Source organism: Pieris rapae, chromosome 2, assembly GCF_905147795.1.
Source record: "Pieris rapae chromosome 2, ilPieRapa1.1, whole genome shotgun sequence".
NCBI classification, from domain to species: Eukaryota; Metazoa; Arthropoda; class Insecta; order Lepidoptera; family Pieridae; genus Pieris; species Pieris rapae.
Window position 1 is genome coordinate 11843632 of NC_059510.1, and position 11565 is coordinate 11855196.

An 11565-nucleotide genomic window follows, 5' to 3' on the forward strand; every position below is an offset into this window, starting at 1 on the left:
CAGGGCGGCCGGGAAGCGGAGAGCGCGCGACTCACCTGCGACACGCCAGGACGGTCTCCAGCAGCCGCAGCAGATGCGGCACGAAGGGGTGCGCCTCGGGCGGGGAGGAAGTTTCCACCAGGCACATCTTGAGCCGCATCAACGCCGCATCGCAAGACATCACGTCGAGGAGAGCCGGCAGGCCGTCTGTCGGTCGCGGTTCGAGTCATTTATATACTTAGGGTTACGACACACGACGGACAATGGAAGAGGGTTCACCTCGGAGGTTCTCCTTCAGGTGCTTAACGGTCTCCGAGGCCAGCCAGGCCGAGTATTTGATGTTGTCGCACGACGAGCTCACTCCGGCCAGAAGGTTTTCGGCGTACTGCAACAGGGACGTCGTTAGGGTTTCGGCCCGCGAAGGCGAGCGCCCGGGGGCTGTGAGACTCCTCACCTGCGTGTACATGCCCTGTTTGACGAGCGCGTCCTTGAGCCAGGGGTTGAACGCCTTCTTGGCGTCGGCGCGGGGAGCCCACACCAGCGCGTACAGCGGCAGAGGCGAAGGCAGGTCGGCCGCCGTCCCGGCCTGCAGTTTGTCCATGTGCGGAGTTGCCGGGGGCATGCTCGTCACGAGCCTGAAAAGTCCGCTCGTTGAGATCGGGCGCCGTCGACGGGAACCGGAAGAAAGTAGAGGAAGAGAAGCGCTCACCTCCAGGCGGTCTGGAAGCAGTAGTGCGCCGCGGCGCGGGCGGCCACCGAGGTGCGATTGCTCCGACCGTCGCAGACGCAGGCGCAGTTGAGCAGGGCCAGGAGGGCGTCCACCAGCACCGGATACTTCAGCTTGTGCGGCGTGCCGAGCACGAAATTGCAGGCCAGACCGTCGAACTTCGGATTCTCCTGCAAAACACGCGACGTCGTCACTTTCCCTCCTGCGCCGGAGCGCGAAGACGCGCGAGGAGCGTGGCGTCACCTGGTTGTTGACTTTGGTGTCGGTCAGCGCGTAGAACTTGGGTCTCATCGAGGTCTCGTCCTGCGACAGCCTCCGGTAGGTCTGCTCGACGAAGGGCACTTCGCAGTAGATGCGCGTCTTCGGCGGGCCGGCGTCGGAGCCGGTTCCGACTTCGCCGAGAGACGTCTCCGCCGATGGCCGGGCCAGGCCGGTGGCGACTACGAGGTTCCACTCGATCTGGAAAGAACTTCTTTTTAGAACCGAAGCTCGTCTCCCTCCCGTCGAGACGAAAACGTGTCGTAAAAAGACCTGCTGCAGCAGTGTCTGCGGGGCGTCGTACAAATGTTTCATGAGGTACTCCAGAAGCAGCATCAGCCTGGTCGAGAGCGTCAGCCGGTGCGGAGCCAGGGTCGTCGCGCGCTGTCTTTCGTTTATGCCCAGCGTTTCCACCACCTGCGCCGAAACAGATTTGAGCGACGCGTGACACCGCCGTGCCTCCTGTTCGACATCTGTGCCGAGATATACCTTAATGATGGCGTTGGCGGTGGAGAGCAGAACGGACTTCTTCTGCATCAGCGTCAACGAGTGAAACAAGTACACCATGAGCTGAGCGTGTTCGACGTTGAGATCTGTCGAGGAGAAATAAAAAGCCATCAAGTCAGAAGACTGCCGACGACGGAAGCATCGGCCGTGCCGTCGCCGAACGGAAACAGACCTTCGTAGTCGTGGTCCTGCGAGGGCAGCGGCTGCAGGGCGTACTCTTGCAGGGTATTGATGAGGTTGTGCCACATCACCAGGATACTGTTCTCTCTCTCCGAAGCCGGCTTGCTCAGCACCATGCCGCCGAGTAGCTTCACCACGCGCGGCCCGACCTTCGCGAGACACGCTCGTTAGTGCGACGTTACGTTCGAGGGCACGCGAGAACGAGCGAAATAGCGAAGGCCACGTACCTGCAATGGAACGGTGTTGGGTCGCTCCGCGGACGCGAGTTGCTGCTGCAGCGACGGCCTCAGCGCGGCGAAAGTCGGGGAACCGCTCAGGGCGTGCAGGTATCGCACCAGCGCCGAGCTGAACGACGAGTAGAGAGCGCCCAGTCGGGCGCCGAAACACGGCGAGATCGTTCCTAGAGAAAATTCACTTTTAGCACTCCCGGCGATCGAAGGGTGCGGAGCTCGTCGATGTGCCGCAGAATAATAACCCGTGTCGGTCCTGGCGCTCTCCCTGTCCAGGTCTCGAGCCAACGCCGCCAACAGGGCGTGGTGGGCCTCGTGCAGCTGCAGAGCGTAGCGGCCGAGGCGCTCGAAGCCGCCGCCGACTATCCCGTCGGTCAAGAGGGTGAACACGTCGGTCGCGAGCGATATGTACTGCAAGAGGACGACAGTCAGGCGGGCCTCGACGCGAGGGAGGAGGGGGAGGAGGGCGAGGAGAGGGGGGCACGTACCGAGTACGGCTCGGCCTTGTCGGGCACGATGCCCCGCTCGGCCGAGTCGGGCGCCGCCGAGGCGACTGCGGCGGCGCCGAGGCGGGTCAGCCCGTCGTCGTCGGCGTCGGGCGCCACCAGCGTCGACTCGAACCAGAGGCCGAACAGCGGTTCGCTGTCATCTGAAACGCGACACTCGTCGGATCAAATTCCTTTTCTCGGGGGACCACCCCCCCGTTGAAGTTTCTCATCTGTTCTGGTGCCGCCTTACGCACCGTCGTCGGTCTCGGAGTCCTCCGAGCAGAGTCGCATGTCCCTGAAGAAGGCGGCGCCCTCGGAGCGGTCGGCTTCGGCGTCCCGGTCCTTCGGCACCACGGCGCGCTTGAGGTTCGTCGCCTTGCGGTAGCACACTACGCCGAGGGTCACCAACAACTGAATAAAGCCGTTTCCGCGTTACGCTACATTACTGGTAGAGTCGAAGGCGAGTAAAAGTCACAAACGGTCTTCGATGCGATGGGAATCCCACGATGAGAATGTGCCACGTCGAGCTTGCCAGGATTCCATGTGAGAGTTATTGCAATCAAACGTGGAATCCTGGCGGGCCCGAGCGTCACACGAAGCTTCGGAGCGCGCGGCGCGGTGACGCGGTGACGGGGTCGCCGAGGCGGAGCTCACCTGGTGCAGAGGAGCGGCGAGGGCCAGCCTCAGCTCCCTCTGATGCGCCGAGTGGTGGGTCGAGATGTGGAGCGAGGCCGGGGTGCTCGCGGGGCCGTCCGAGCTCGAGCTCAGCGCCTCGAGGCGGGCGTCGGACAGCAGGTCGCCGAGCCACGAGAGACAGCGTCCGCCCAGCGCCACCCACACCACGCCCAGGCTCTGCTGCCTGCGGAGGAGACGCGTCGTCGGTGCGGAGAATCATTCGGAGGACACCAAATTCAGAGTGACGTTCGGAGGAACGGACGACTTACATCTTGGTCAAATTGTAGGGTCTGAGAGGCGTTTTGGCGGGACTCTTGCCCGGCGGGGTGGGTCCCGGCGCGCCTCCCAGCGCGTGGTGCAGACCGCAGACGAGCACCCACGCCCCGATCATCAAGTGATTTTGGTACACCTGCAAGTCGTGCCGCGTGAAACTGAGCAGAAACTAGGCGAACCTCGGCGAGAGAAACCAGAAAAACTCTTACGTATCCTCCGGCACGCGTGGACTGCTTGAAGATGTCTCCCACGGTGCTGTAGAGGTTGAGCGCGGTCTCCACGATCGTCGCCGTCTGCGCCTCGCCCTCTTCGTCCTTCTGGTGGAGGGTGGCCTGCGACCGTCCAAACATTTCAATGAATAGAAAGTTGAGTTAATGTCTGGAAGGCCGACATCTTCACATTGTGAGAGCAAGGTCAGCCTAATAAGGCAGATTCATATATGTATACATAACTTTACGTTTGTCCCTGTTCTTTAAAAAAATAAAAGTTGAAATTTACCTGTGCGGTAGCGCAGAGGAGCCAAGAGGCGCTGACGTCACTGAGAGTGACGATTCGCTCCGGACTGAAGGGCTCCAGACAAGGCAGGGACAGCGCCAGGCGACACACCTCCACCTCGTTCACCAGGAAGTACAGCAGCGCGGCATCCGAATGGAACGACGGTGCCGAATCGGATTCCTTGGCAGTTTGCCAGCGGTTCAAGTATCGCTGCAGGCAAGGTAGCGTTGAACAGATGGCCAATATTGTGGATCCCGCTCGCAGCTCCATCAGAAGCGAAGCGCACGTAGATGCCACCCACTTCTGCCACAAAACAAAAATATAGAGTTAGGGTGTCGCTATCTTCTACTGTCAGAAAAATTCCAGTAGAGTGGTACCGTCTTATTATAACTTACTTTTATGTCAATGGAAGACAGTTGAGCATTTCCATCCTTAGCACACTCAATACTGTCTTTGCTTGCCGGTGACATGACTCCGATGGCAGATGGAGCTGGAGGCAATACATTTGATACTTGACTGCGAAGTGGCATAGTCAGCCGTTCCAGCAGTGCATCAGATCGCCTTTGAGCATTTGTTGGCGGTTGCTTCTCAGATGTAGATGTGTTTGATGCGAGAGATGTTATGGGACTTGATATTGCAGACTTTGTTGTTTGATTTTCTGTTTAAATAATAAATAAAAATTAATCACAACAATTATTATGAACAATTGACATTTTCAAGAAAGACATACAGTGGAGCAATCATTTAAACAAAATTGCATAAACATCATACATAAATAATTTATTTATAGAAAAAGGGGGCAAATGTGCAGGAGGCTCACCTGATGTTTAGTGATACCGCCACCCATGGACACTCAATGTCGGAGGGCCCACGAGTGTGTATATATAAATATAGGAATGAAAATGTCATAATAATAAGTAAAGCTATTTTTAATTATTGTAAAACTTATTGTCTAAATACTCGCCCACACTAGGCAAAAGGCACCTTGTCTTTAAAAATGCATGTTAGAATGAACATAGCTGACTAAAATTGTTATGGCTAATGGCGACGTGTATCTCGCTCGTATATAATATATAAATATTAATATTAAGTTTCTCATGTAAATAAAATAAACATTAAACATTAAAAATTTCACCAATGCCGAAGACATCTCATTTGAAAAGAGAATAAAGATAAAGTATCAACTTTTTAATTATATATGACCATTAATTATATAGTAATTGTAATAAAAATATTTACAATATTATTAAAAAGAATACCATTTGTGTTTCCATGAGGTGGTAGCTTAGCCGTCTTAAGAAGTGCAAGCAAAATAACAAGATCCGAAGGGGGATAACCGTTGCTGTCAATACCACATAAGGCCACAATTGGCAATAGCAGCTGAAAAAGCCAAAGTTATATGTAAAATGGCTGTAATGGAACTTCCTATTTGAAAATATACTAAAAACTCACTATATATGATATTTTAAGCTCATTAGTCTAAAAAGAAAAAACTAAACAATTACACTTTGATACATAACATGATTAAAAGTAATTGTTTTCATTAAAAAATATTCTACACACAGGCATATTTCAATACTAATAAAAACATGATAAATACCTGCTTGACAGACACATTGGGGCTAAGCGTATTAGAAGTATCTTCCTGGCTCTGCCCAGCTTCAGACAATTTCTTGAGGATTTGTTGAAGGATAATCCGAAAAGCATCTTGAGCTGTGCTTAACTGATCTGGAGGTACTGCATTCAAATCATTGCAATTTAATATTTCTATACGTAATAAAATATTTATATACGTGCACTGTTAGAAAAATCTAGAAAACTTCCTTTGACGAAATAAAATGAGGACATATACAATATATACTTACTGTTATTGGCATTAATGCTGATAAAATGAGCTGAGAGGCAAGCAAAACATGTGTAAAACAAGTCGTATGCTTCTTCATGCTTCTGAAATTCATTTTCACTGCAAAGAGTAACAATATTTAAAGGATGTCGGTGGTCAAAATTAAGGGAGACAAAAGAGGAATTATAAAACTTAATACTTGACAAGATATATTAAAAATGTTAATATTACGTACATTTTTAGATAAAATTTAAAAACAACTGAGGTACAAGTACCTTAGACATATATTTTTTCTAACGCTGAGAAACATCGGCATTAACATTCTACATAATAAATATAAAAGTATACCTTTTTATAATAGCTTGTATTATTTCTACTGCATCGTTTTTGTCGAAAAAGGGTCCATAAAGTGCTGTTAAAATAGGTTTAACATTAGTAGACCATTCTATAGATCCACCAGAGGCGGCCATTTTCGAGAATACAGTGAGAAACTGAGTAATCATTGGCTTTGACTTGTTCGATTTTTAAAATAGAGCACAGAATACTAGGAGGTAATAAGAATTACCGGTAGATTCTAATAATCCACAGTTCAAGTTTGATAGATTATATTTGATATATGACACAGATAATAGTACTATATAATTAAAAAAAAATCTGAATAATATTTTATTTTATTGTGAAATAGTTGAATAAAATTGCAAAAATACCTTATGTATAAATATAAAATTTTGTGCATAGTTTTTTTCTTTGGCAACCCTCTATTAGTATGATGCTTTTAATCTCTATGATAAGCATATTGATTTTATGTCATTTTTGGAGGTCTTGTGACGGCGCAACATTTAAACTTCAAAATTGTGATAAAATTTACGGAGTATAGTGAAAAGATAAAAATGTCTATAAAAGATTTTATATAATTTTTATATACAAATAAATAATATAGTATTTAGAAAATTCAAAATCCTAAGTATTTAATAATATAAAAAGTAAGTATTTTTGTATTATATATACACTTTTTCTTAAAAAATATTTTAAAGCAAAAGGACCAACGTTATTTTTTAATAGAAGATATGAAATCAATTATTTTTTAATGTTCGTTAGGTTCATTATCGAGGTATAAACCTATTTAAGTTTAGTATTGTAAGTTTTTATTGATTAAATTGATGAATGAAAAATCTCGTTTATATTACTTGAGTCGTCTTGATAAGAGGGCACGCCAGGTCACACCTAATTTGATAAGAGCTATGGATGTTACGATTGTGGGATATAATATATTATTATCTATTACCATTACCATATAGCTTTTTAGCCACTCTGTGAATATTTGTTCGTTTATAAAAAAACATTTTATAATAGGCTAGTATTTATAGGAAACTATTAACATTTGGTATTTTCTCTACAAAAATAAATATTAATTCTTTATTAAGTAAACAAGACTCGATCTTTTCGTTACTCTCATTATACATCATACATATAATATTTGCCTTCTTTTATACCTTTTGAAGCAGGTGGAGCTTTTTCTTAAGCTACTATCTGTCCGGGCTCCACGTGCACTTTATTTTATTTCATATTTATTTATGAATTTAGTACTTAATGCCAATGTTACTCAGGGATAATTTTATGCATTATAGTGGTTCCGTTATAATTCCGTTGTGCAAAATACACATATATTTATAGAGGTAACGAGGGCAAAAAATAATTATTGAATACTCTGTCAAAGTAAAATAATGAATGTCGGAAATTGGTAAAAAGGTGGGAAGTGGTTAATCGTACACGGCTGATCAACAAAATTTTGTTAATGTTGAATATTCCACTCATTATATTTCAATATACAAGAACATTGATCGATTTCGTTAATTTATTCATAAATAACAATGACCTACGCAAAATAATTAGCAAATTGATTAGTTAGGTAGGTAATTATTCTCTACGTACCTACGGACCTTGCGAGATTCAGTATGTGAAAACTTGAAAGGAAATTTTATAGTTATAATAGCATATTATAGGATCTTATGAATAAGTGCCTACGTCAATATTGAAAAATAGCGCTGTCTACAAATACGAGATCCCGACAGAACATTTGGGATTTGGGAGAACATTACACATTTCATTATTTTTTAGCCGATGATATAAGTTTAAATAATGTCTACAGAAATGAGCATCGACTTGAGCCAGCCCCGCTACGACCAAAGCTCGTACGCGGGACGAGCCAAACATTTCCTGCTTCTCACCAACCCCCTGAACGCTTTCGCCTCCACGGAGCAGCTCGATGAGGCGAAAAAGGTCGTTACAGAATTTAAGTGAGTATATCGTTAAGCTCCTCTCATATTGTAATGCAACAAAATATTAAAGTTTTAAATCCTCTTGCACATTCCTGCGATCGCCAGCTCACTCCAGCCGATGAGATGAATAGCGGCAGAGACCTTAGGGTTTTTGTGATGCCCGAAATATTCAATATAAATCTTCCATTGGACCTTATTATTAGGCGGAGTCGACGAATGCCAGCCGGTTATGACTTGGACAAGTTGTGGGCGGCCAAGTACTTATACGACAGCGCGTATCACCCCGACACCGGCGAGAAGATGTTCGTCCTCGGCAGAATGGCTGCGCAGGCGCCGATGAACACAATCATCACCGGGTGTACGTATAACGATGCCATCGTAGGAGCTGATGCCGATAGCCGATGATGAATAAAAGGATGTGATTGTTGCAGGTATGATTACGTTTTATAAGACTACTGCGGCGATCGTGTTTTGGCAATGGGTAAATCAAACCTTTAATGCGCTCGTCAATTACACCAACCGAGGGGGAGATGCGCCCATGAGCATGACGTGAGTATATCTTTGAATATTGGTGACGTTCACCCGTTGAACGTGAAACGTGATGTTATCGGAGCTGACTTTGCAGACACCTGCTGGGCTCCTACTGCGCGGCGTGCGGAGGAGCCCTGGGCACGGCTCTCTACCTCAACAGCAAAGTCAAGGTACGCAGCTAAGGCCCCTAATGGAACGGAATTTAGGACATGTGCTCATTGTGAATCACTCATGAACACGCCAGTGAAGTTATACCTTGAAATTGATGCAAATAATCGTGTTATCTTATCACACAATACACCGTCAACGTCACGAGAGGTGTGTCAATAAACAAAACGGTCGCCTCGGCTGACGTCATATACACCAGTCTCAATATAATTCCAACTTCATTATTAGTAGTAGTGTTATATTCTTATACACTTTAGTATACTAACTTAACTTAAAATGAAAGAATTGCCAAGTGAATTTCCTTTCTATTATAGTGTTGCGAGGTGACAATGTAAACATGAACTCATAATTAAGTCTGGCCTTCCGGCCAGATAGTGATTGATCACTTGCTTCATTTACTTAATGTGCTCGTTGGGTCAGTCGTAGGGTCTTCATCAGACTTTTTTTCAATATCATGGTTAGAATGAATGTGGCTGTTGTCAACGAAAACGATAATAGAGAATGGTAAGGCATGAAACGTGACAAGAGCATTATATGTGTATTGTCGTCTGCAAGTGCACACTTTGCGGTTCTAATGAAGTAGATAAATAGTTGAGATACGAGTTGAGCAGTTCTAAATACATAACAGCTTTACATAATACATTTGGCATAATAATATGACAAATCAAAAACAACTCTTCGACCTTTGCTATTCAGTTCACCCAAAACAATGTAGTAACAGATGATATCGATAACCCTAGAACATGAGCCCGATCTACTCTCGCCTCGTGCCCTTTGCTGCAGTTTGCGGCGCCAACTTCATCAACATTCCTATGATGAGGAGCGGGTAAGAAATTAAAACATTTACAATTTAATTATACAATAAGTTATTATTGTCTTTCGGATACCATTATCTTTCGATCGAGATGTGTTCGAGATTAATTTGTGTTTCTGCCTTCAGGGAGTTAATGAATGGCACCCCGGTGTTCACGCCGGACGGTAAGAGAGTCGGGGAGTCGAAGGCCGCGGCGCGGTACGGCATAAGCCTGGTCATCGTTTCCAGGATCTTCATGGCTCTGCCCGGAATGAGTGAGTATCGATTTCCTCAGCCGACCGCAACCGATAGAGGGGATGGTGTAATTCCCAAATCCTTCTTCCAGCGGTGACCCCGATCATAACGAACATAGCGACGCAGAGGGGCCTCTTCTGCCACTACCCCAAGGCGGTGATTCCGTTCCAGCTGTTCCTGGTGGGTTTGTGCGTGACCTTCGCGACTCCGCTCTGCTGTGCGATCTTTGACCAACGCGCTTCCCTCGCCGTCGACAGCCTCGATACAGAGCTTAAGGTGAGACTTTAGTGATTATCTACCTGATAATGAATTAAGTGTCTTTTTATATTAAGAAATGGGGAAAATGCCATTGATGTAAACGTTTGTTTTCAGGATGTCGTAAAAAAGAATCACCCCAACGTAAAGCAAGTCTTCTTCAATAAGGGTCTGTAAACTCCACTCGCCGTGGCCCATCGGTCCATCGGCCCATCGGTCCATCGGCCCATCGGCCAAGCATAAATGTTTTCGCGATTGCATTTATTACAAAAACCAACTTCAAAGACGCCATTCCAAAAAATAATAATTTAATTTTTACACAATGTTTACTTTAGTTGGACGTGTTAGGTTGTGATATATTTTATTGTTGTGTGATCTGATAATAATAATATTCCGAGATATTGTTAGATTAATTTATTAGGGCTCTCCATTCCCATAAAGCATTTGCTAACCTGGTTTTCTTAGTTTTATTTCTCCGTTTGACGGATTTGTTGACTTTGCTATAAGAGTATGTTAAAATGTCAACGGGGAAAAGTCCCAAGGACGACAATAATTTTAAATTAAAAGTAGAATAATTTAAATGTGAACAAATAAATTTTATTTGACAGAGAGTTTAGTTTCTTTATAATAGTGTGAGGAGGTGAAACCGAACTTTAAAAAAAAAACACTCGGCACACATTCCGCCAACCTTCGCTTTTAATTTTCGCCTGTTTTTATATAACTTTACTTTACTAACAATATAAAAAAAAAACTTTATTAACATCTATTGAAATTCCCAATAAAAGGATACCATAGCTTAGAGCTGAGGCAATGCAGCCGTGATAAGCAATAATTTCTGCGCCATTTAAGACTCTTACATACGCCGATGACTTTGAGGATTTGACCTCTACTACAAACAATAATTTCCAAACGCTAGTATCGTCTCGCTGAGCTGATTACAACGAGCCCAATGACGGTATGTCTACTGCTTACCATCCTCGAGACTCAGTATCCACCTTCGGAGTCCATCATCAGCTTCATATAGTCACATTTCTAGTATCGTCTCGCTGAGCTGATTACAACGAGCTCAATGACGGTATGTCTACTGCTTACCATCCTCGAGACCCAGTACCCACCTTCGGAGTCCATCATCAGGTTCATATAACACATTTCTAGTATCGTCTCGCTGAGCTGATTACAACGAGCTCAATGACGGTATGTCTACTGCTTACCATCCTCGAGATCCAGTACCCACCTTCGGAGTTCATCATCAGGTTCATATAGTCACATTTATAGTATCGTCTTGCTGAGCTGATTACAACGAGCTCAATGACGGCATGTCTACTGCTTACCATCCTTGAGATCCGGTCCCCACCTTCGGAGTCCATCATCAGGTTCATATAGTCACATGTCTAGTATCGTTTCGCTGAGCTGATTACAACGAGCTCAATGACGGTATGTCTACTGCTTACCATCCTCGAGATCCAGTAACGACCTTCGGAGTCCATCATCAGGTTCATATAGTCACATTTCTAGTATCGTCTCGCTGAGCTGATTACAACGAGCTCAATGACGGTATGTTTACTACTTGCCATCCTCGAGACCCAGTACCCACCTTCGGAGTCCATCATCAGGTTCATTTAGTCACAT

General features: G+C 45.6%; 2 protein-coding genes across 5 annotated transcripts in view; one reads left to right on the top strand and one right to left on the bottom strand.

Moving 5' to 3' along the window:
• Nucleotides 1–6159, bottom strand: part of LOC110999146 (E3 ubiquitin-protein ligase UBR4) — a 30019-nt gene extending 23860 nt beyond the window's left edge. For all 3 annotated transcript variants that reach the window (XM_045631960.1, XM_022268069.2, XM_045631957.1), the window contains exons 1-21: nucleotides 6004–6159; nucleotides 5678–5775; nucleotides 5413–5549; nucleotides 5072–5192; nucleotides 4208–4470; nucleotides 3816–4115; nucleotides 3527–3649; nucleotides 3314–3453; nucleotides 3024–3228; nucleotides 2624–2780; nucleotides 2370–2530; nucleotides 2127–2292; nucleotides 1879–2051; nucleotides 1644–1800; nucleotides 1454–1557; nucleotides 1238–1381; nucleotides 950–1165; nucleotides 689–876; nucleotides 434–614; nucleotides 259–364; nucleotides 36–186 (exon numbers count right to left, since the gene is read on the bottom strand). In XM_045631960.1, the coding sequence (XP_045487916.1) occupies nucleotides 36–186; nucleotides 259–364; nucleotides 434–614; nucleotides 689–876; nucleotides 950–1165; nucleotides 1238–1381; nucleotides 1454–1557; nucleotides 1644–1800; nucleotides 1879–2051; nucleotides 2127–2292; nucleotides 2370–2530; nucleotides 2624–2780; nucleotides 3024–3228; nucleotides 3314–3453; nucleotides 3527–3649; nucleotides 3816–4115; nucleotides 4208–4470; nucleotides 5072–5192; nucleotides 5413–5549; nucleotides 5678–5775; nucleotides 6004–6158 (3446 nt within the window). In that variant the 5' untranslated portion in view covers nucleotide 6159. The remainder of the gene's footprint in view (nucleotides 1–35; nucleotides 187–258; nucleotides 365–433; nucleotides 615–688; nucleotides 877–949; nucleotides 1166–1237; nucleotides 1382–1453; nucleotides 1558–1643; nucleotides 1801–1878; nucleotides 2052–2126; nucleotides 2293–2369; nucleotides 2531–2623; nucleotides 2781–3023; nucleotides 3229–3313; nucleotides 3454–3526; nucleotides 3650–3815; nucleotides 4116–4207; nucleotides 4471–5071; nucleotides 5193–5412; nucleotides 5550–5677; nucleotides 5776–6003) is intronic.
• Nucleotides 6160–6469: 310 nt separating this feature from the next.
• On the top strand, nucleotides 6470–10547 carry LOC110999164 (sideroflexin-1-3). 2 transcript variants are annotated; one of them, XM_022268090.2, is made up of 9 exons: nucleotides 6470–6638; nucleotides 7805–7952; nucleotides 8138–8292; nucleotides 8366–8483; nucleotides 8560–8635; nucleotides 9374–9459; nucleotides 9574–9701; nucleotides 9773–9957; nucleotides 10054–10547. In XM_022268090.2, exons 2-9 carry the CDS (start codon nucleotides 7807–7809, stop codon nucleotides 10111–10113), a joined length of 954 nt encoding a protein of 317 aa, XP_022123782.1. In that variant the 5' UTR covers nucleotides 6470–6638; nucleotides 7805–7806; the 3' UTR covers nucleotides 10114–10547. The 2 variants fall into 2 exon arrangements, with proteins under 2 accessions (XP_022123782.1, XP_045490267.1); XM_045634311.1 differs by lacking the exon at nucleotides 6470–6638 and having other exon boundaries at nucleotides 7795–7952.
• The last annotated feature ends 1018 nt before the right edge of the window (nucleotides 10548–11565 follow it).

Excerpts from the sequence above, each read along its gene's own strand:
- LOC110999164 (XM_045634311.1), top strand. The coding sequence starts at position 7,795 with ATGTCTACAGAAATGAGCATCGACTTGAGCCAGCCCCGCTACGACCAA. Across the intron at positions 9,460-9,573 it reads ATTCCTATGATGAGGAGCGG|GGAGTTAATGAATGGCACCC; the intron begins GTAAGAAATTAA and ends TTCTGCCTTCAG. Across the intron at positions 9,958-10,053 it reads GCCTCGATACAGAGCTTAAG|GATGTCGTAAAAAAGAATCA; the intron begins GTGAGACTTTAG and ends GTTTGTTTTCAG.